Below are 20,594 nucleotides of genomic sequence, written 5' to 3' on the forward strand. Positions count from 1 at the left end.
AAAAGTTTTGTAGTGATAATATACAACACTTACTTTCTCAAAGCTTGTTGTTTTGATGACACCTGCCTTTCGATTTAAAAAGTTCCTCTGAAGTGCATTCTATGTTAAAGTGTCCATAACCTCAGAACGAATGTGTACATGTGTGTGTGCATACATATACTTCTGCTTTGCAGCGTGTGCTTTTATATACACACAATTCTTTGCTATATGTATTCACACATACATGAGTATGGTCTACATAGTAAAAGTTCATATATATATGTATTTTTATATATAAATATATATATAAACTCTGCAGGCAAGCAGTACTTCACTTGTTGTAATTGAAGTCCTTTAAAAAAGTTCAGTCACTCAGTTAACATAGTATAGCCAGTAAATTAAGTTGAAAAGAGAAAATGTGAATGGGAACACCATTCTTGACCATCTGTCGATGGCATTCACATCTGTTAGATCAGGAATTTTTATTTTCAATTGCGAAGACCTTCTTCGTAAATGGCCCCTCTTGCTGTGGGAGCCTGTTCTTTCTGACGAACGCCTTCCAAGGCTTTCGCGATGTGAGCTTTGTTTTCTGTACTGGATTCCTGAGTTGTCAAAGGATATTGTTGAATTTCTGGCATCTGTAACGCTGGTGGTGACCTCGTTGCTTGCCACCTCGTTGTGAATTTCAAGCGATGTTAGCAGAATGTTTCCATGGGTGTCCACCTAGGGTGCAAAAATAGAAGTATAAATTGTTTCAAAAGACTTGACATCTATCAGCAGAATGTGGGTGTATTTAAATCTCCAAACCCATACATATTTTAAGAAAGCATGTATTCATTTTAAGCATGTGATAATCTTAGAAAAAAATGGCAAAATTCAGCTGCTTAAAATTAGACAAGTACTTAAATACTTTTACAAACAGGGTTATCATCGTACTACCAACATCCAGTACAAAACCGTATTTGGCAAAACCAATCATTTTCCTCTCCTGCTAAACCAGCTGCGTTTTAAAGGATGGCGTAGTTCAGTAAAATCTCTGCATTGCTGGCGGTGGGGGGAGAGGGTAAGGGAGGGATTCTTTTTCTGCTACCTACATGTGAAATTTGCTAAAATCACAAGAATAGTTCTGACCTGCTGAACTCTTTGCATTTTGGAATCACAGAGCTTATTTACAACTTCTCTCTTTTAAACTTTTCCTTCCAAAGTCATTTGCACAGTTTTACAATCATGGCGCTGCTTAACTGTGGGGCTCTACCACTTGGATAAGCGATCTGAAAAAGCAATGACCTTAGGCAAGGAAGAAAGCTGCTGAACTGAGGAAACAGGTGGCACTCTTCCCTGCCACCTCCATGTCCGAGAGCCAGTGAGCACAGTGTTGAGCACAGGTGAGAAATGCAATGCCATTTCCAGTAAATAAGTGGAAGGTTATGATCATTTAGAGTCCTTAAATTCTGGTCCAGACTCTCTAGTCCCCCTGAGTACCGATAGAGGAGGAGCAGCACAGAGTTGGGTATGGCTCCTTCAATGCAGAAAAACTTCCAGTTCCTATGAGTGGCAGTGATGGGCAGTCCCAAACGATGCTGTCTTAGTATTTGGTAGCTTCAGTGGGGGGGCACCACATCCCCTTGTGCCCCATGCCCTGCATGCTGGAGGACAGGCAGAGAAGACAGCTGATGCAGGGATCAGCTCCAATTTTCCCGCCTGCTTTTGGGAAAGGAAAATAATGTCCGCATGTAAAATAAATGCTCTGTCCTGGGTATTTTCAGCCAGTTAATGCACGTGTGATTATGTTCAAGTGAACTCGGTTCCCCATGTCAGAAATAGATAGTGAATCATGGCATACAGGATAATTTCCAGGTTTATGTATACAATTTATTCATCCACAGTTCATCTACAATTCATATATTTTTCTAACCTGCCACATGATCTAGCTGTGTTAACTGTGCAGCAGTTGAACATCTCATCCTAAAAGCATCTGTTTAAAAGCGGTTGAGAAAACACACTATTGTCATGGCCTTTTGAAGTTTATACAGTCATCCGATACCACGTCCTTTGCAAGCTTTGTTCAATGCATTAAAAGTATGCATAGCTATGTGTCTGTCCATATGCATTTAGCTTTTTTCAATCCTGTTACAATTCTGTAAAATGGATATTTCTTCCATCAATTATTGATGCTACAGCTTATCTTTTCTCAGTGAAAACAATTATGATAGTATATCAGTAATGCTTTGCCCAGCTTCTTGCAAATGGAAAAAGAATATAAAATACTATGAATGACATACAGGCAAGTAGAAAAAAAATCCTAAGGTATCCAACAAATTCTGCTGTTGTAGGCAACAGTATATTATGCTGATGAGGGCCTATAAATAAAAATAAACAATGTGAACCAAAATAATGGGGTGGAGAAGCCTCAGTGGTGATTAAGAACAATTTATTTTCCCCACGGCAGAAACCCATTGGGTACAAAAGTACGAGCTTGAGGTTTGTAGAAACAAGTTCATGCTGTTGAGCAGTATCTGTAACCAGGGAATACACACAGCTGTAAAATACAGCCATGGATATCATCACTACTTATGGTGGTCTCTGAAAAAAACTGATTCAGTTTTCTATGTTTTTTTTTTTTTTACAGAGAGTACAAATTATGATCAGGATTTGTAACAGCATTGTGTAAAATACCTCCACAATCTGCATTTTCCTTATGAAGCTTAAAACTAAATCTCTCATCCAGGCCCCCACAGCGTCACATGTCATCTCCTTTCCCATCTCCTTCCAGGCTTTGAGAAATGTCCTTCAGCTTACTAAAAATGCCCCAGCAGAGACCATTTTGCTGGGCTCCACCCTGGCAGCACTGCCTTCCCCTTGCAGGTCTCTACTCCCTTTCCGTCCACCACCACAGATGTCAGCTGCTCTTTCCCTCAGGGCTTCCTGATCTCTCCTGATTCTGTCTGTCACCTACATGTATACAGACATTCGCCTGTCCACGGGTACTTTGTCCTTCTACACCACACCCTGGAATTTTGTAAGTGAGGTGTCAGCTGAAAGCTTGTATTCTGGAGGGTACATCTGTGTGTTCAGGCTTCTCCTGCCCAAGGAAAGTATTAATTTGATTCCACTTCTTTCATCACACTGCATAGCCTGCTTCACCTTATCTGCCAACCTGACACGCCACCCTAACGTAGCTTCTGCCTCTGATCTGCCAATGATGCTGCCACTTTTCACTGCTCATCACTGCATCTATAAATCAAATCAGAAAGGTGGTCAAGAAAGTTGCGACATCTGTGTAAATGCTTTTTCTGAACATACCATTATGTTCTATGAGGTTGTATGACATCATATATTTTCTCAAAATATCAAATGAGACATATTTGGAAACATTTGAAATGCATCTCTTTATTAATAGAGCAACAGACTTGCATGTCAACTACCAGGAAGGAGCAGATGGAGAGAAGAAGAGGTCTTGCAGAGACTGAAATCAAGCTTCTGGTCTGCAGATATTCTTGAGACCTATTCCTGCAAATTGTATTGATTCCTTCAGAGGTTTTGGATAAACCACCTAAGCTCTCAACGAAGTTAAAGCAATATATGCTAATGCTTTGTGACAATCTTAAGGTGATGTTGTGAAGTATGAATACTTAATGTAGGCAACATGTTAAAAAGTATTTGCACATAAGCATGACTTCTGAATGATTTAAGCAATGATTTAAATGACTTTGACAAATGTACACAAGCTCTTTCAATGAATAAAGCAGCAAACCAATAATGGCAGGGTATCCTGTGCAAGTCGACTCATGTTTGCCTGAATATACAGGTAAGGCAAAATCCTCCATGAGTCAACATGTGTGACAGGGATTTGGACTCGATGATCCTTATGAGTTCCTTCCAACTTGAGATATTCTATGATTCTATGAGTGCAGATCGGTGGCTCCAGGGAAATTGTTAGTCCAGGTACAGATACAGATTAAGAAAAGCAGCTGAACTGATTACAGTCATGACTACACATGACGAACAAGGCCAATGTCTTTGATAAAACTTTAGTTTTACTCCTTATGAGCCTTAGAATACAATTTTATCACCTGGCTCAGAAATGTCACTGTCTGTGCACTGGAAATTCTCCCCAAAGTGTTAACGCCAGGCTTTGCTCTCAAACCTTGTTATAAATCAGAGAGATGACATTGTGTATTCGGCCAATTTCCCCTCACTTCTTACGGCTTTAACCTAAAGATTTTCCTTTTCTCCCTGGGCCTCCGTGCTTCTTGTAGTCTTCTTTCTGCCTGACCATGGTTCCACATGAAGCCATTCATTCCCGTTTCCCCACTGTGGTCTCCACTGCCGGTGCTCCCATCTCCTCCCTGACACAAGCCAGGGCTGGTTGTTTCCATGGAGTGTTTCCCAGTGAGCTCATCAAAGCAAATGGAAACATCTGAGTACCAAATCATTAATTAAGTCCCTGCTGAATCAGCATGGATCCAAATACGCAAAACTGACGCTCTTATCCAAGAATCAATTTTAATCAAACCCCATCCCTCCCACCTCTGAACAACTACAGCTCCTGCACCAAAGTGAAGTTACAGAATCTCACATAGCTCTGTTTGGAGGCTGAGAAGCATGAAATGATGTGAGATGTTTTATACATGGAAAAACAGATTCACTTTTGAAGGTTCACCATTTCTGAACCATACATGTTACAGTACAAAGAAAAAATCCAAAGACTCTAGCAGCCTAATGTCATCACACAAAAATGACCATAACTTACCTAACTGAATCCAGAAAGAGAAGAATTAAGATAAGGCTCACAAAGAACCTCTGGTCCTTGCTGTTGGAGGAACACCATGTCTCCAATAGGCTCAACTTGGATTGTACATTGTAGATATGAAACTTCAACACCCTTTTTACACCTTGAAAGTCCTGAATCTACTCCTTAATTCTAGACAAGATACTGGCTCGTTTAGATGTTAAGTAGTATATTTTTAAAGAAATGCAAGCCAAGAGCTGCTATTGAATACCTTTCTCCAATCAAGATTCTTGGAAAACTTCAGCTTTAATGCCAGTTTGGAAACACTTTACTAGGGTCGGGAAACTACCATGAAGTTTGATTTACTATTAGGTAGTGTCTGAATTATTTCAGGTTCATTTAGTGCTCTGTTTAATATTCCATAAATTTTAAGGAGTACTTTACAATGAAATCTCTTTTTCCTCATAAGTCATTCGCTCTGCTACACAAAAAGAAAGAGAGGAAGCATTTTGCTCAAACCCCATAGGTATGTTTAGGAGTTCATCAATCCCAAATTTTTAAATACCATGTAAACACTTTCCATCATATGAAGCAATATAAATGCAAATAGCATGTTTAAATAACAGCATGAAAAGCTGTCTCTGTAGTTAGTCTTGCATTATTTTACATCAAAATTACTATTCAAGTGCATTATCCCACAAAATAGATCTCCCCTTAAAGTTATAATAAAATGGAAATTATTTTTGGTAGAGATTGTAATCTAGACTCCAGCTACCCGATTCTCACCTGATCTGCCCTGGTGATGCAAGGGGAAAACTACCTGGTAGCAGTTTTCATCTTCTTTACTTATGTATAAATGGCTTTCCAACATGTAGAACAGTACATGATCAGGCCCTAAGTGTTATCTGCGCTTAAAGCAAAATTCATTGACCACATTATGCCTTTGATATTTTTATAATAATTTAAAAATGCAAGCACAACAAAAATGATAGTGTCAAGTGTTCTCCCTGAGTCTAAAAGTTGATACTTCTCTCACTACCATTTTTACATATTTATATTAATTAATAAGCCCCCAAAAATGAAGGAGAGAATTATGTTACAGCAGCCCAGTAGATGAGCCCAGGGTAGCCAGCAGAACTGGGAAGATGGAAAGATCTTGAAAAACAAGGAAAGTATGAAGAAGAAAAATAATTAGGAACTTTCATGTTAATATCACTGTCCACCAAGTAAGAATGGAGTCTGACAATTAACCTTGATGTATTTGAACAGAGGAAAAAAAGGAAATTAAATGTATGGTCCTCCCTTGCCCTGTATTTCACTTTGTCTAGATTCTTACAATCTCTGGGCTGTACTATGCACTGCAAGTACAATCCCTCTTACTGTCTCTGGATTTGCACCATTCATACTTGTGCAAAGTGGCTGTAGAACAAAATTAGCACACGCATGGGTGTCCCAGTGCACAATGGATGTCCCCGTCCTAAGCACTACAGGACTACAGTTCTCCCCACACGAACTGTGCTCGTCACCCGTGACAGAGATTTTTCAAAACTTGGCACCTACTCATCACACTTATGTTTCAGAAATATCCCACTGTTCAAAACAGCACCGAAAAAAGTATCCAGGAAAGATGAAGATGCACAGGAGTATACTGCCAGCTTTGCTATTCTCATATTTTCCAGTTTAAACTGAGTGATAATTCTGCCACAGCAGGCAAGATATTCATTCTCAGAATAAAATCCCACTTGTGAGAAGCCTTGCTACAATTAACAATTCTTTAAAGGTGCTAAGTAGATGTAAGTGGCCTGAGCCTCTATTCTCAGCAATGCCTGGTGGGAAGCTGCTGCCTTGGCTGACAGCGGGGGCTTGAGCCGGGAATCTCTGGTGCTAAAAAAACATGCAGGAACTGCCTGACAAGAAGGGCCTTTTTATAAAGGGTTATGCATTATTTTTGTTCAAAGGAAGCTCTACCCACATGTCTGACAGCCACGGGGGGTTGAAGCTTGAATGAGCTTGTGTGATAGTTACCCTCCTGATTGATACCCTGGGGCTCAACTTCTGGTCCCACCAAACTGAAAACGTAAATTGCCACAGCTTGAACTAAGAAGCAATATTTTTAGCAGGGGACTGTAACAAATCATAACCTCTGTGGATTGGCCCAGAAGGAGCAATGTCCAAAACACATGCTCACCAGCTGATTATGCCAGTAGCCTCTATCACAAGAGTGAACAACAAGTGAGAACAGGATTGCCTTAGAGCTCACTCATGCTGATTTAGTTGTAAATTAGGCTGTATCTGAGCCTTATTTAAAAGAAACAATTTATGCAGCAAAACTGAAAGTGCACAAAGTGCTACAAATGCAGCCCGAATCTGCCAATGCAAACAGGAGAAACAGAATTGATCTGTAACAATGGTGACCAATTTTCAAGGGAAAACATTTTTACTGGCCACCTATTCTTTTCTGACAGTTTTTCCACAAACAGAGGACTTTAATTTAGGCACCGATACCGTGGGCAGAATAAATACTTTATGAAAAATCAAGATTCGGTTCTTCCTTTATCCTAGAGCTTGTCCATACACATGAACCAGTGTATCAAAGTTTTCAAGAAAGAGCTTTCAATCCGAAACGTACATGTACAAAAATTGGCTTACACAAAAAAAGGAGCATCCTATGTTCGTCTCCAGTAACTGTCGTTTACTGGGAAAAGGCTGTAAAAGTTTAGCAAGGAATACTATTTACAGTGCATTATCTGAAATAAAATGTGATGCAAAAGCAGTCAAAAGAAGAGATGGTTATGTGTGAAATTTTCTTTGTAGTCAGCTGCTGATCCACAGATGAGTCATTTGTAAAAGCTTTCCCAGGTTTCACCTCATCACCAGCTCTGAATCTTCTGAAACCATTTCCACAGATTCAGTTTAGTCAGACATGCCTCAGTCATCGTCCCACCTTCAGCAGTGCTACACGGGAGAATATAGGGCAGAGCTTTCCTCTCCCCACTGCTTTTCTTTGCCACCTCTGCAATGTGAGGACACTGGCTGTGCTGTTTGCATGCTACGAGGGCTCTTCTTTCCCTAACGCCTGGAGCTATTGGGCTCGTTGGCTTTAACACATGGGTAGAGCTGGACAGAAAGCCATAACGGGAGCAGTGAAGCCAACAGGCAGCTCAGCGGCAGCAGCTGGTGGAGCCCTCCTCAACACAGCAAGCCTCAGTGGCAGCGTATCAGGAACAACTCAGAGAGAAGTGCCTGAAAGCTTGGCGTTGGAGAGACACGTCCATAGCAGCAGCAGCAACATGGAGATGGCTGTGCCAGTTTCAGCTTTTCAAACCCGTAACCTCCGACGCAGGACAATGCAAATGCATGCATCAGGAAGCAGAGTTACTGAGCATGAACAGTGGCTGCTTTGCAAAGCAATTATCAAATAAAACACAAACATACCCACATCTGTGGATTTTGTGGCCTAGAACTTTTTTGTTATTAAAACTCTCCTGCTCTAGAATCGAATAAGACTAGGAAAGCATGACAAGCCCTTTTGCTGCTATAAGAGGAGTGTTTATAACCAAGCCTGCCAGCTTGCATGCCAAACATCAGTTCTCTGGCATGTAAAAAATGAACTACAATACCAGTGGCCACACTGGTTCTACTGCTTTCCACGGGCTAAAATGCTCCTGAGTGAAAATAACATGGCATTTCCCCTCATCCTCCTCTTGTTCCCTTTGCCTGAGAGACAGACTGCACTCCCAGTCTTGGGTACCATAAGAGCAATGCTCGAACTCAGGGCCTGAAAGCCAGGCAGTATGTTGTGCTGCCTCTGCTCTGCTAGTGCTGCCTCCCAACACAAACAAGCCATTTCCACAGTGCCGCAGCCCCTCCTGCCTGAGCACTGACTCAGGCTGGACCTGATACAGCACAGAGCTGTTCTGTCACTACACCCACAAGTTACAGCATCTGATGTGGATGATAACTGGACTAATGTTTATTTATTTATTTGGTTTGGTTTGTTTTTTGGTTGTTTTTTTTTTCTAGTGCCCTGAGCTAGCACTCTAAATCAATGACAGGGAGCTCATATACACACGGTTCGTATACAAGCAAATTCAATTACTAAAACAAAACAGCAACACAAATCACCTCAAAATGGTAGTCTTAGAGACAAACTAAAAATAATGCCTTCTTGCAGTTTTATATCTGAACCCTTTTCAATCTTCTTTCCAGCACAGCGTACATTTTGACAGTCATCAAATAGTGGCAATAGCTGCAAAGGGGGCTGCCTGTTTTTAGGTACTCTCCCATTCTTTAAAAATGTTGTTCAGTCCCAGGATTAGAAACCTTCCCTTTCTGAATGGAAATACACTCCACGGAAGCCTGAAGCCTCACCAAAATGAAAAAAAAACACATTAATTTCATTGAACTCACACAAGGTAGTCCCCATCTGTGGCTCTGAGCATCCCTTACTGTGCCGTATGCCCTCCAGTTTGTGAGCCTCTCCCAGGACATACAGCCCCTGAGTCCCAACTCTAAAGCAAGAAGTAAGCAAATGCTAAGCAGCTGCTATTTCCATCAGATTCAATGATCTTCAAGGGCCACCAAAGAACTGGTTGGAAATCAATGCCTCTTTATTGCCCCTGAAGAGATCAGAGCCAAGGTTGCAGAGCTTTCAGGTACTGTCTTCCATGGCAAGTACGTTAAAAAAGTCTGGCATGACCACCTGTCCTGCTACATCCATGGATGCCTGTACAGCATGGCACACTGTGGGCATGATCCAGAACCATGGAAACCATTTTTCTGCTTCAGGGCCATGGTGTTTGGAAGCCCTGGTAAACTTTGTCCAAAGTAGATCTGCTAGATGGATTTTCCCTGAGCTGCTCATCCTGAAAGCAATGGGACCTCCTACCTGCTCTGAGTAATCCTCTCTGCTTTGCATCTGCCAGTGTTTTTCAAATCAGAAATTCAGATTTGACATCCTACATCCACTGAATCTGCATTTTCTGTCTATGCTTTGTTTCAAAGGAAGATTTCTGGTCAGCTCTACCGAACGTCCCTGTCTTTTCCTGTTGTACGCTGGCACTGCTTCTCTGAAGGCACTGAATCCAGTGACTGCAATGAAACTCTGTTGGCTTCACCAGCTGAGGCCTGGAGACAAAATGTTTTCCACAGAGAATGGGACCATACCTCATTATTTATCCTAGATCATCTGAACAGCACATATTCACAGTTGGTATATGTGTTTCTATAAAGCATAGAGTTCCCCTTCACAGCTGGGACTACAAGGGACAAAGAAACACACTCTCTTTCAGCTCTGGTGTGCTGAATTTGGATCCTAATTTCATTTATGCCTGGTTGATATTAAACCAGCAGAAAAGTCAGAAAAGTCCACGATATTTTCTTAGGATGGTCCAGAAAGAAAAGGTTGTAAGTGAAAAGTGAGAAAAAACAGGGTTGATGATATATGGGATATAAGAATCGGGGATATAAGGTCTGGGATATAAGAATGACATGATCAGGGTATGAAAACCCCTCATTTTCATTAGTTAAGGTTCATATGCTTCTTTTGACGGTAGAGACCAACTGATCTCAAGATAGAACAGTCAGGCATGGGGTGCTATTGGGCCCACTAACAAGAATTGTACTGAATTATGTAAATCATTTAAATGGATGAGATTCACCAGATGGTTTCCATTGGGGGAACTGAACCTTGGCACATACATCTGCATTACCTGCTTGCAGCTAAAATCTTCTCCATTGCTTTCAATTCTGATATTCTTTTCTCCTCATCTGCATTTTTATTATTATAACTATTTATTTTTCCAGGAAAGGGAATTCATTCTTCCTGCTAGCTTAGTCCTAAACAGTGCTGCCAACTGTGATGAGAATTTAGTTTCATAATACAGTGGACAAAAATGAGTTTATTGGTTCAAAAATTATTTCACAGATATGAGTGTCAATAATTAGGTGTAGTTCTGCATTACATTTACTATAGCAGACAGAATCATTAGGATCAAAAAATACAGCTTGAAATTACTTCTATGATACTGGTATTTAATAAACAGGTAGTAGTTTTGTCACTGTGAACTCCTCTAATTTATAGCTGATAGAAAAAGCAGTCTTACTCAACAGAACTGAATGAAAAAGCCTCACTGGGAGCATTTTAGCAAAAAAACCCCCATGTTCTATTCAAACTGACATGGCTTGCTAACATCATACAGTGTTGAATGCCTTGAATTTTTCTTCCAAAGTGAAAAAAAAAAAAAAAACTCCAGGCAAGGAAATAGGCTGGAGCGTAATCAGCACAGACCATGCCAATACTGTGCTTCAGAAATCAATCTGAAAGTTTCTCTAGGAATTGTAATTTTCTGCTGGTCTTAAACAGCAGCAGATGACAATGCCACACACGGCAAGCAGTTCAGCTATGCTGGCCAATTAATTAGCATAGCAGAACTAATCCCTTATCTGTTCTCTCCCATTCTAAATATGTCTGCTCTAAGTGAAGTGAGAAAAAGTATGCTCAGATCCTGGATTCCCTTACATAGGTACTTAAACAAAATCACAATTAAATTATATTCGGTTTAAACAAATAAATGCCTTTGTAGATCTGGGCCTTTATTTTCAAGCTAGCTGCACTTCCATTGTTATCTTCTTGTTACAGTTACTTGTTATACAGATCATGCTCACTTCAATTTCTGCATGCCTAAATATATTCTTCTATGTAGGTTCTTGAATATAAAAATGCCAAAGTTTGCCCACAAAAAGGAGATGTCATTGGTAATGTTTTTACGCATGATTTTTTTGTTTATTTCAAACAGTTAGTTTTTGTAATAAAAGAGACGCTATATATAGATTAAAGAATCCTACCCGGTTGGCTTCAAACTTTGAGCGATCGTTGTTTGCCTTTGCTGATTTTTCTGCAAGTTTCTTCTGCCTTTGAGGGCCTTTTCCGAAGAAAATGTAGTTGACAAAGGCGTATTCAAGTAAGGCCAAGAAGACAAATACAAAGCAGCCCATAAGATACATGTCAATGGCTTTAACATACGGAATTTTAGGCAAAGTCTCTCGCAGATGAGTGTTGATTGTTGTCATAGTCAGCACAGTTGTAATTCCTACACGAAGGAAAAAAAGAGCACATATCTTACAACTCTAAGCAGATCACGCTTCAGTTTTATTTTCCTTTTTGGCAAATTTGCCTTGTCAGTGTGAAGAAGCTTAAAAATTTGAGAAAGATGTCTCACAGGTGACCTCACTGCGAATGACAGCAAAATTAAAGCTTGATGCATTATTATTCTGTTACAATATTTACTTCATACAATCAGGGGAACAGCTAAGAAGGGGGCCCAGCACCGCTGCTGTGAGTTACCATAGCTTCATGGAAGCCAGCGTAGCTGTACTGAGGGTCTCTTCCGTGACCCGAAGCGAAGGAGGGAGAGCAGCATTTTTATGGTGATCAACTGGACACTAATAAAGTACCTAGAAAATCTATAAGGTATGTCAAACCCTCATTTATTTACCTAAGGATGGACATACCACCTGAAAATATATTCTAGAGCACTGTTTTGAAAAGCTAGTAAGAAAAGCAAATTTATTGTCAGTCTGCTTGAATTCACAATAAACCACAGGGTTTGTATCTCTGCTGGAAATTTTATGGGAATTGCAAATCACAGGTGGCTGAAAACACTGATTTGTGCAGTAAGTCTACATCGGTAAAAGACGCAAGCCATTCTAGTAAGTCCCCTCCATTACTATTTTCTCTGATTCCATAATTATACCATCAGTTTGTAAGTAGTCACTAAAATGTAGGCAGAACAAAAATAAAGAACAAAAGAAAATTGCTGCCATATTAGAAAGCACAGCTTCTTTTACCTGAAGAGACAGAAATAGAGACAATATAACTCAAAATCAAGCTGTTGGTGTAAACAGTGTCACTCCAGGGAACTGTGGTAGTAGCCTATGAGGTTCTGTAACAGATATTTTGTGTATTTAGTAGGTCAGCATCATGCGGTTTTCAGTGTTTTTCCTCTAAACTGTGAAACAAGTGTGTGTTGATGTCAGATGTTTCACGGCTTGAAATACAGTGGAGACACACGCAGCACAAGCTTATTTAAAAATTGTATTGGGTATAACTCACCCAGCTCTGCAGTAGAATGAGGAGTACAGCTGACACATTACTTTTACCTAAAGAAACTTTGACAAAGTCCCTAGAAAACCTCCATGCCAGCACAAGGAACAGGGGTGAGAAGGGTGGAGGACTGCAGCAAACACTATCATATGTTTGCAGCCCAAGGGATTTCTCTAGCCTGAATTAGCTTCTTTCCTTGTAGGATCATCTGCTGCTGCTTCCCATAAGGGATTCAAAGAATTACCTAAGATCCAATTGATTCCTGCATCAGAAATCCCACAGATTCCTTTTAACACACCCTCGGCATCTCACTGTCATCCCACAGATGCTTACCAAAGCCTAGGTCAACAAGGGACTTAGAAGCCTGCCCCACAGGGGTTATAATGCCCACATTTTCAGTGCCTGTTCCCAGGCTGTAACCTAGATTCCAGAGATAGGTCCTTAAACACCACACAGGGAGAGTTTGGTGGCTCTCTTGGTGACCCAGAAGATTAAGCACACTGAACAGAAAGGTGGCTATCACTAACCAAAAGGAAATACGTCCCCTGGGAGATCCTGACACCCTGCAGGCAACTGCCCTTCTGAAGATCAACAATTTATTTTAAAGCACAGCTGGAGGAGAAGCAGCTGACACTCACCTGTCATATAAAAGTAGGGTAACCTTGTGATTACAGCCCTTCCCAAAAGTGAGAACTTTTGAGATTACTTTTCTCCCCACTCAAAGGACTGAATTTAGGAACTTCTAGAGCTAACTAGCAAAAACCCAGTTTTAAACAGAATTAATGGTTTTGAATATTTCTCTTGAGATCAGCCCTATATCAGCCTCTATCTGCAGCGTCTACAGCACATAGTCTCTAGAATGAGCTGGCTTTTGCTCCCTGCCTGGGTTTCTCTGCTGAGGGAATTACTTGCTTCAGTGCAGGCTGGAGCACAGACAGCACGTGCAGCGAGGGACCAGCGACAGGAGCAAAACATGGAAGTGAATGAACTAGAATCAGGCTCTTTCAGAGAACACAGGCTTCTTCCAGGGGTAGAGTAAAAGCTTGCCTCCATGTCTCTAAGGACTGCACAGGGAATTCTTCCTCTAACAAATACCTAAGCCAGCAGGCTTTATCCTCCCCTGAACTGAGCCTTTCAGAGCCACTTACATATGTCCAAAGGTGCTATATTGCCTTTAAACTTTGATACCATTTCATATCAGCTTCAGATTCATGAGTGGCTATAGAAAGGAACACAGGATTAGACCCATGGTACTAAACTTTATTATACAAACATCACAGACATAATCACCAAGGCACTAGTTGTTTTCTCAGAAGAACCATTTAGATGGATTTTCGTCCTCTCAAAAGGACTTTCTATCAATCGGAAATAGAACATCTGGGCTCCTGAGCTTGCCTTGAATGTACTGACTTTTGTTCTAATATTTGTGTTATCACAGTACGGTACTTGATGAACTTGTGCTACACAGAAATAGGCCACATGAGATGGTCCTGTTCCTTAAACAAGGAAAAACTGTGTGAACTCATTATAGAAGGGTGTGGAATGTCACCGGGTTTGGTAACTTCTGTCTGACCATCTGTTCTCTGCAGTCCTGGCCGGCATGTAAAATCTAGTTGCTGTCTGATGTGTTTGAAGTGCTCCCCTCACTTCGTCATAATGTTGCCAGGGTGGAACTTCAGTATCCAGTAGTCCATTTATGAATACATCAGAGCTGTTTGGACTCGATGTCCCACCTCCCATTAAGCTACTATTTAGCTGCGACCTGCTGAACATGCACTAGCTGTTGCGTGGTAATGCCAGATTGTGTCATGCCCATATGCACCAGCTAATCCACAGTTATCTGTAGAATTACTGTAGAGTAACTGCAGTTAATCTACAATATCCTCAGTTATCCAAGTTCAGATGCTAGGATGTAATATTATATTGCACAAAAAGGTATAGGTGTAGCTGCCCAGCCTGCTTTGGTATGGGGATCTTGGGAGGTACATGGTTCAGAGATGAGGAATCTCATGGGCATGGATTGGAGTCATGGTTTGCTGTGGTACATATCAGAAAAATAAGAGAACTAGGGAATATATTCCTGTTTTAAGAAGAGGAGAGAGCATAGCAGGAAGTTACACAGCATAGGCTTAATGTCAAGTTTTGGGAAGGAAGGTATGTGCTATTGGGAAGCACAGGGTTGAAGACAGGATTTGGGATGAGATGAGAGGCAGCAGTAGTCATAAGGATTATTTATGGGTCATTTAATATTCCTTGTCTCTAGCTATCCCTGAGTATGCTTCTGTAATAGATGAAATATTTCCTCTGAGATATTTTGAAGTCACCATCCCTTATCTAAAGGATACTTTGATCTGCAAAGGTCTTGGACTGGGATCACCAATCTGTGCTAAATCCGTGTTTTTCTGCCATGAGGTAAACGGCACTTTAAGCTGTCATAAAAATGCACTTAGCATACTGTGCATTTTGAGGGTGAGCCGTGATGTCATGGTCCGTAGCTGACGTGCCCCTGCGCTCTGAATGAGCACATGGTTCTTGAGGTCTGTTCCTGCCACTGTCTGCTAAAGCACCCAGGACCTCAGGAGGAGGCTTGGAGCCACACTTCTCTTCCCACGCTGAACTGGACTAAAAGCCCACGCTCAAGCCCGTGGAGTATGATTCTGGAGCTGGTCCCCTCGCTGAAGCTACTGACAACAACATTAACTTTGATGAGAACAAGGTGGGGACCCATATGAGCAGCTCATGTCAGAGATCTAGTGGCAGCTATGTTCTTGCATGCAGGGGAAAACTTATCACTTTCGAGGCAATACCGAATGACATTATTTTGATGTAAATGATTTTGGAATATCAAAACACTGACATCGCATTGCAGTCTCTAATGACCTCTGAAGGCTACATTCAGTCTGACATTTTAATGTCCCACTCATTCTTAGCACATACCAAGGGCAACTCTTGCTGCTGATGCATCATAATTGATCCAGAATGACACCCATGATAAAATGGTAATCAGTATGGAGGGCATGTAGGTTTGAAGAATAAAGTATCCAATATTTCTCTTCAACCTGAAGCTCAGTGAGAGTCTTGGATAGGCACCTGAGGAAAGGAAGGGGAAAACAGTGTTATTTATACTGAAGAAAAGACACTTGCAGATAGTTGTCTTCAGTTTCCGTAGAAAGCATGCACATTTTATGGGGTACTATGACATCTGCAGAACAGTAGGGAAAACGCCTTCACTGTATTACTGGTTGGTATTAAAAGAAACCTTGCAGTGAATATAGTGATAACCAAGCAATTTGTATTTGGGAAGAAAAGAGAGAGTAAATTACTCTAGATTATTGAACAGATGGGTGAGCACCGGTTAGTTCTTAAAAACAGATGCTTAGGTCTCCAAGTAAAATGCCTACCCGAATACACAGTTTTATGTATAGTATTTATATTGAGAGGATTAGTAATGTGCAAAGTTTTGTATTTACATGGAAGAGTTGTTCATGAGATGGAACTTCTTAATTACATCTGAACTATGCGAAACATGCTACCTGTGGTGTCAAAAATAAATTGTAATGACTCCCAGTGAGGAAAAGCCTTCAGACCAGATCCAAAGGCCTCTAACATCAATTAGAGCCGGACAGAATTTTTCTTCCGAAAATATTTTAAGCAAAAAACCCCGATTATTTTATATGTGCGTGTGTATATATATACAGTATACATATAGGATTCATGAATTGTTACAATTGGAGCAAATAAATAATGAAAAAAATTAATAACCTCAATGTCAATGTTTCAAACGACATTTTATTATTTAACTTCAAATTGGTGTATTTCAAAATTGGTGTTAATCTTACTGAATATATTTTATATATTTAGAAATCTCAAACAGTTAAAAAAATTGTGACTGCTTTCACCAAATGCAAAGAGGATTAAATCTGAGTATATCTGTACAAGAAAAAGGTAGTCATTCACACCACATTAGCTCCATGATTTCAGTGTTTTCATTACTAGTCTTAGATATGATACTTCTAATAGCTCATCTAAAAGCTCTAGTTACAGTCAACATCCTAAAAAACATTTCTGAACGTACCAAGGGCCCAACTAGATATCAGATCACATCCCACCCATTCTAATGCAAATATATGTGCAAGATATGAAAGACCACATCTAGAAACAAATAAAAAATTACAAACTTCCCTTTAAATTATGTTCATATGTTTGCATATGAGCATAAGAAATTACATTTGCCCATATACACAAGAATGATGGATTTCCTGAGAGAGAAAGCAAAAGAAGGAATAGAAAACTGCAGATTTCTTTTCATCACAGTCCTGATAGTTAGGTATACTTTGAGTCATATGGCAGAAAAAATGCTACACTGTTTCCAGGCAGCAGAAGCATCCAGGGAGTATCAAACTTTATGCAACTATCCTTAACTGTTTTATCAAACTATCTCAGAAGAACTATCACTGGAAAAAGACGTATCTGGTAGATGAATTTGGTTGCTGAGATTACTTCAATCAGTAGTAATTTTTTCCAGGATGAAATGCCTTCTAGTTTCACCAATAGAAGAATATTGGTAGAGTCAGAAGAATTTATTTCATCATGAAAATCAGACCAAGGTTTTCTGCAGTCTAAAGCAGTCAACATAGTTTTCAGCAAAGAACCATTTAGACTTTAGCTTGCTTAACATCTTCATTTTCCAATGAACAATGTTTCATTTCAAAAGACATATTCTCTCTTTGAAACCATGCCTGCTCTTTTTGCTAATAAAGCCTAACTTTTTCATTGAGCTACTTATGAAATGGTTTCCATGGCCTTGAGTCTGCAGACTATGTAAATAAAACAGGAGTATACCCTGCCATCATGAAATACATTAAAAATGTAGCAGACCTGATCACCTTTCTGCAATAAGAGTAGTGCATCAGACAGAAATCTTTATAAAGCTCTGTTGAGGAAAATTATTTCATATTACACACCACCCACATAAAGGATTCTCTATAAATCTCCTCCTTTCCAAAAGTCCTGTCTAGGTCTGTGTGTCTGTGGAATACCATTGATAGAGGTGATGACTGGAAAATCTCCCATAAAATACTGATTCTTTGATAAATAGGCTGAAGGATTCATTCAAGAAGGTTCAGTGGAACTGAATCACTGAATCAAAGCCTCTTCTTGGGCTGCTCCAGTGCCAAGGACCCTGGATGCATTGGGGAACCTCAGAGAAAGAAGAAAGAGAGCACTTTGCTGTTGATAAAGCAGGCAAAATGGTGTGGATGGAGGAGGTGTGTGTCAACAGTGGAGAGAAGTAATATGTCATGTATGTCAGTAATGTCCAGTAATGAAATCCTGAACTGAGAAACAGTATAACAGAGCAAACTTCAGACATTTATCTTGAATGCTTCGCCCGTGACCATCATCCATTACCTCATCATCATCTCCATCTAATGAGATAAGGTAATTACTGAAACTAGCGGGACCTGGCCTTAGACGTGGACTCTCCAGACAGGCTGTCTCAAGGCCAGAGACATCAACATGAAGTTGTTTCAAGCACCAGGTTCTTTGTCCTGAAGCTAGAAGACAGAACCCTAAGAACCATGCCTAGGGCCAGGGCTGTCAGTGCTGTCTGTCTTCCTGCTCTAGAGTTGGAGCTGGACTGGAACAGAGAGATTCAGTTGCGAATCTGAAGGTGCACTGTTCCTTTTGAGATGCCCCATGACATGTCAGACACCAGGCTGCAGCTGGTGGATATGACATAGCCCCTCTTTTTGATCAGCAGCTGGAGACTAAGACGACTGCCCTATGCCATCTCAAATAGCAATTGATAAAGCAACTCACTTGAACTGCATACACATGAGCTAGGTGTCTAAGCTCCAATTATATTTACAGGACAGTCAGTTCATCTTGTCAACCTAGTAAATGAAACCTAGAGAATTATCCATTTCCTCCTCAAATAGACTCCTACTGGTGGACTGAATTTGTCTGCAGACTCCGCAGACTGTATTGAGTAGATTCCCATCAACTAAGACACCTAGTTCATATGCAGACACTGAAATTATATTCACCTTAAATCAGAGCAAGATGAATCCCAGCCCTGCAAGTCTCAGGGTAGGTTTTGAAGGTCTGTGGCTCCTGGGCAATCTAACCAAAAGTCTTGCTGGCATCACAGCTACTTGCTCGACTTGACACATTGCTCAGTTTCATAGAGGTAAATAGAATGTCATCCTGTTTTGTGGTGATTTTCCAAGGTCAAATTTTATTGGGAGGTCTGGATCTCAGCAAATTTCAGAATAATTTTGTCTTTGCATAGTTCAGGTTGAAATTGAAACATGAACTGGTAGCTTTGTTTTTTCATACCATGCAGCCAGAGTTCTCCTTTAGGTAGCTCTCCCTGAGACTACCAAAGTTTGTATTACTTTCACCTGTATTGCTTTTATGCCTTCACAGATGATCTATTGGCCCTGTCTCCAGCCTGCCACCTCTGCTATAATATCTCACCTCCAGCAAACAGACCACAGGAATCTGTGGAAAAAAAGAATTAAAAGAAGGAACATTCCTTATTTCCCCTGCTTATTTCCCCCTCTTTGTCTGGATGGCTAAGGCTCAGTGAAAAGGATGGATCCTAACCTGCATGGAACAAAGATTGTAAGCCCAGATCTTCATTTATCTAAGAAGAAACCATCTTTTGTAATTTATTTAATAAAAATGGATTTCTTGGTGAGCTCAACAATTACATTGTTACTTGCCTGATTATGCTTGGATAATGATTTGTCAATTAAGGCTCAGTACATTTAGAGATTAATTACCAGGAAATTCTAGTTGTTAACATTCCATCAAAATTTGTTTTTTGCCTAAAGAACAGTGTTGCTGTTCAGGGACCAGATTTGTTACCCTTCCTCCCATCTCATATAACATGTTGATGTCTATGGGCTAATTTAAATATACAGGAATAACAGAATTTTGCCTGAAGTATTTAAATCTAACAACAGTATTGGGAATGCAGGCATGAAAACAAATACTTAATCAATAACTGAGCTCAAAATATTCCTCTTTCATATATTTGGGCACTTCGTAAAAAGTAATTACTTGTTTCTGTTTCAATTTCATTAAAAGCTAGCAAGCTGAAATATCTAGCTCCAAGGCTAAATTAGTCTCGTGCTGTTTTATCCAATATGAACTAAGATAACAGAGTTGGTCAGTTACAGAATTCTTATTTTAATCTGTTCTTCTGGGAAGGTTCTTTGGCTAATTGGAAATGTACTTTACAGATTGATCTTTCAGAATACAGCAAATAATTAATTTTCAAATCTTTCAAGACTACCCTTCTCTTACCAACAGGTTGCTAATCTGGCTCTGACTGCTATGCATCTTGAAGCTTTTAGGTGTTGTTTTACATATCCCCATTCCTGTTCAGTTTCTTATAATTTCTGGATAACAAACGTTTAGGATGCGGATGCAGGTCACAGGTCTAGGCACTTAATTTCAGGTGTTTGCATGCAGATATTTACACATGGATGGCGCATAAGCTCTTAGTGTAAACCATGGAGACCTAGACTTAGAGCCAGCTGATTCTAAGAGCGCGATTTAATTGCCTATATAGAGGTGTCTAATGCCATTTGAGATGCCTTAGGCTACTGAAGAGTAGAACTTATATAGTAGTTAAGTAACTAATACTGAAGCACTAGATTGGTACGTAGGACACAGGACTGTAAGACTCCGGAACAACAGCCTAACTGCTACGCAGGATGCTCTACAGCATCTCAAGAGGCACCAGAAACCTATGTTTAGGCAACTGAA

At 40.2% G+C, this 20,594-nt stretch overlaps 1 protein-coding gene across 2 annotated transcripts in view; it reads right to left on the reverse strand.

Annotated features, from left to right (window-relative positions):
• Positions 1 to 351: 351 nt before the first annotated feature.
• The window catches only part of GABRB3 (gamma-aminobutyric acid type A receptor subunit beta3), a gene marked incomplete at both ends in the record, with an annotated part of 193,845 nt that continues 173,602 nt past the window's right edge, over positions 352 to 20,594 (reverse strand). For both annotated transcript variants that reach the window (XM_082330611.1, XM_082330612.1), the window contains 3 exons: positions 352 to 702; positions 11,558 to 11,802; positions 15,753 to 15,905. In XM_082330611.1, the coding sequence (XP_082186737.1) occupies positions 352 to 702; positions 11,558 to 11,802; positions 15,753 to 15,905 (749 nt within the window). The remainder of the gene's footprint in view (positions 703 to 11,557; positions 11,803 to 15,752; positions 15,906 to 20,594) is intronic.

Source organism: Platalea leucorodia (genome assembly GCF_965183815.1).
Source record: "Platalea leucorodia genome assembly, chromosome: 2".
NCBI lineage: Eukaryota > Metazoa > Chordata > Aves > Pelecaniformes > Threskiornithidae > Platalea > Platalea leucorodia.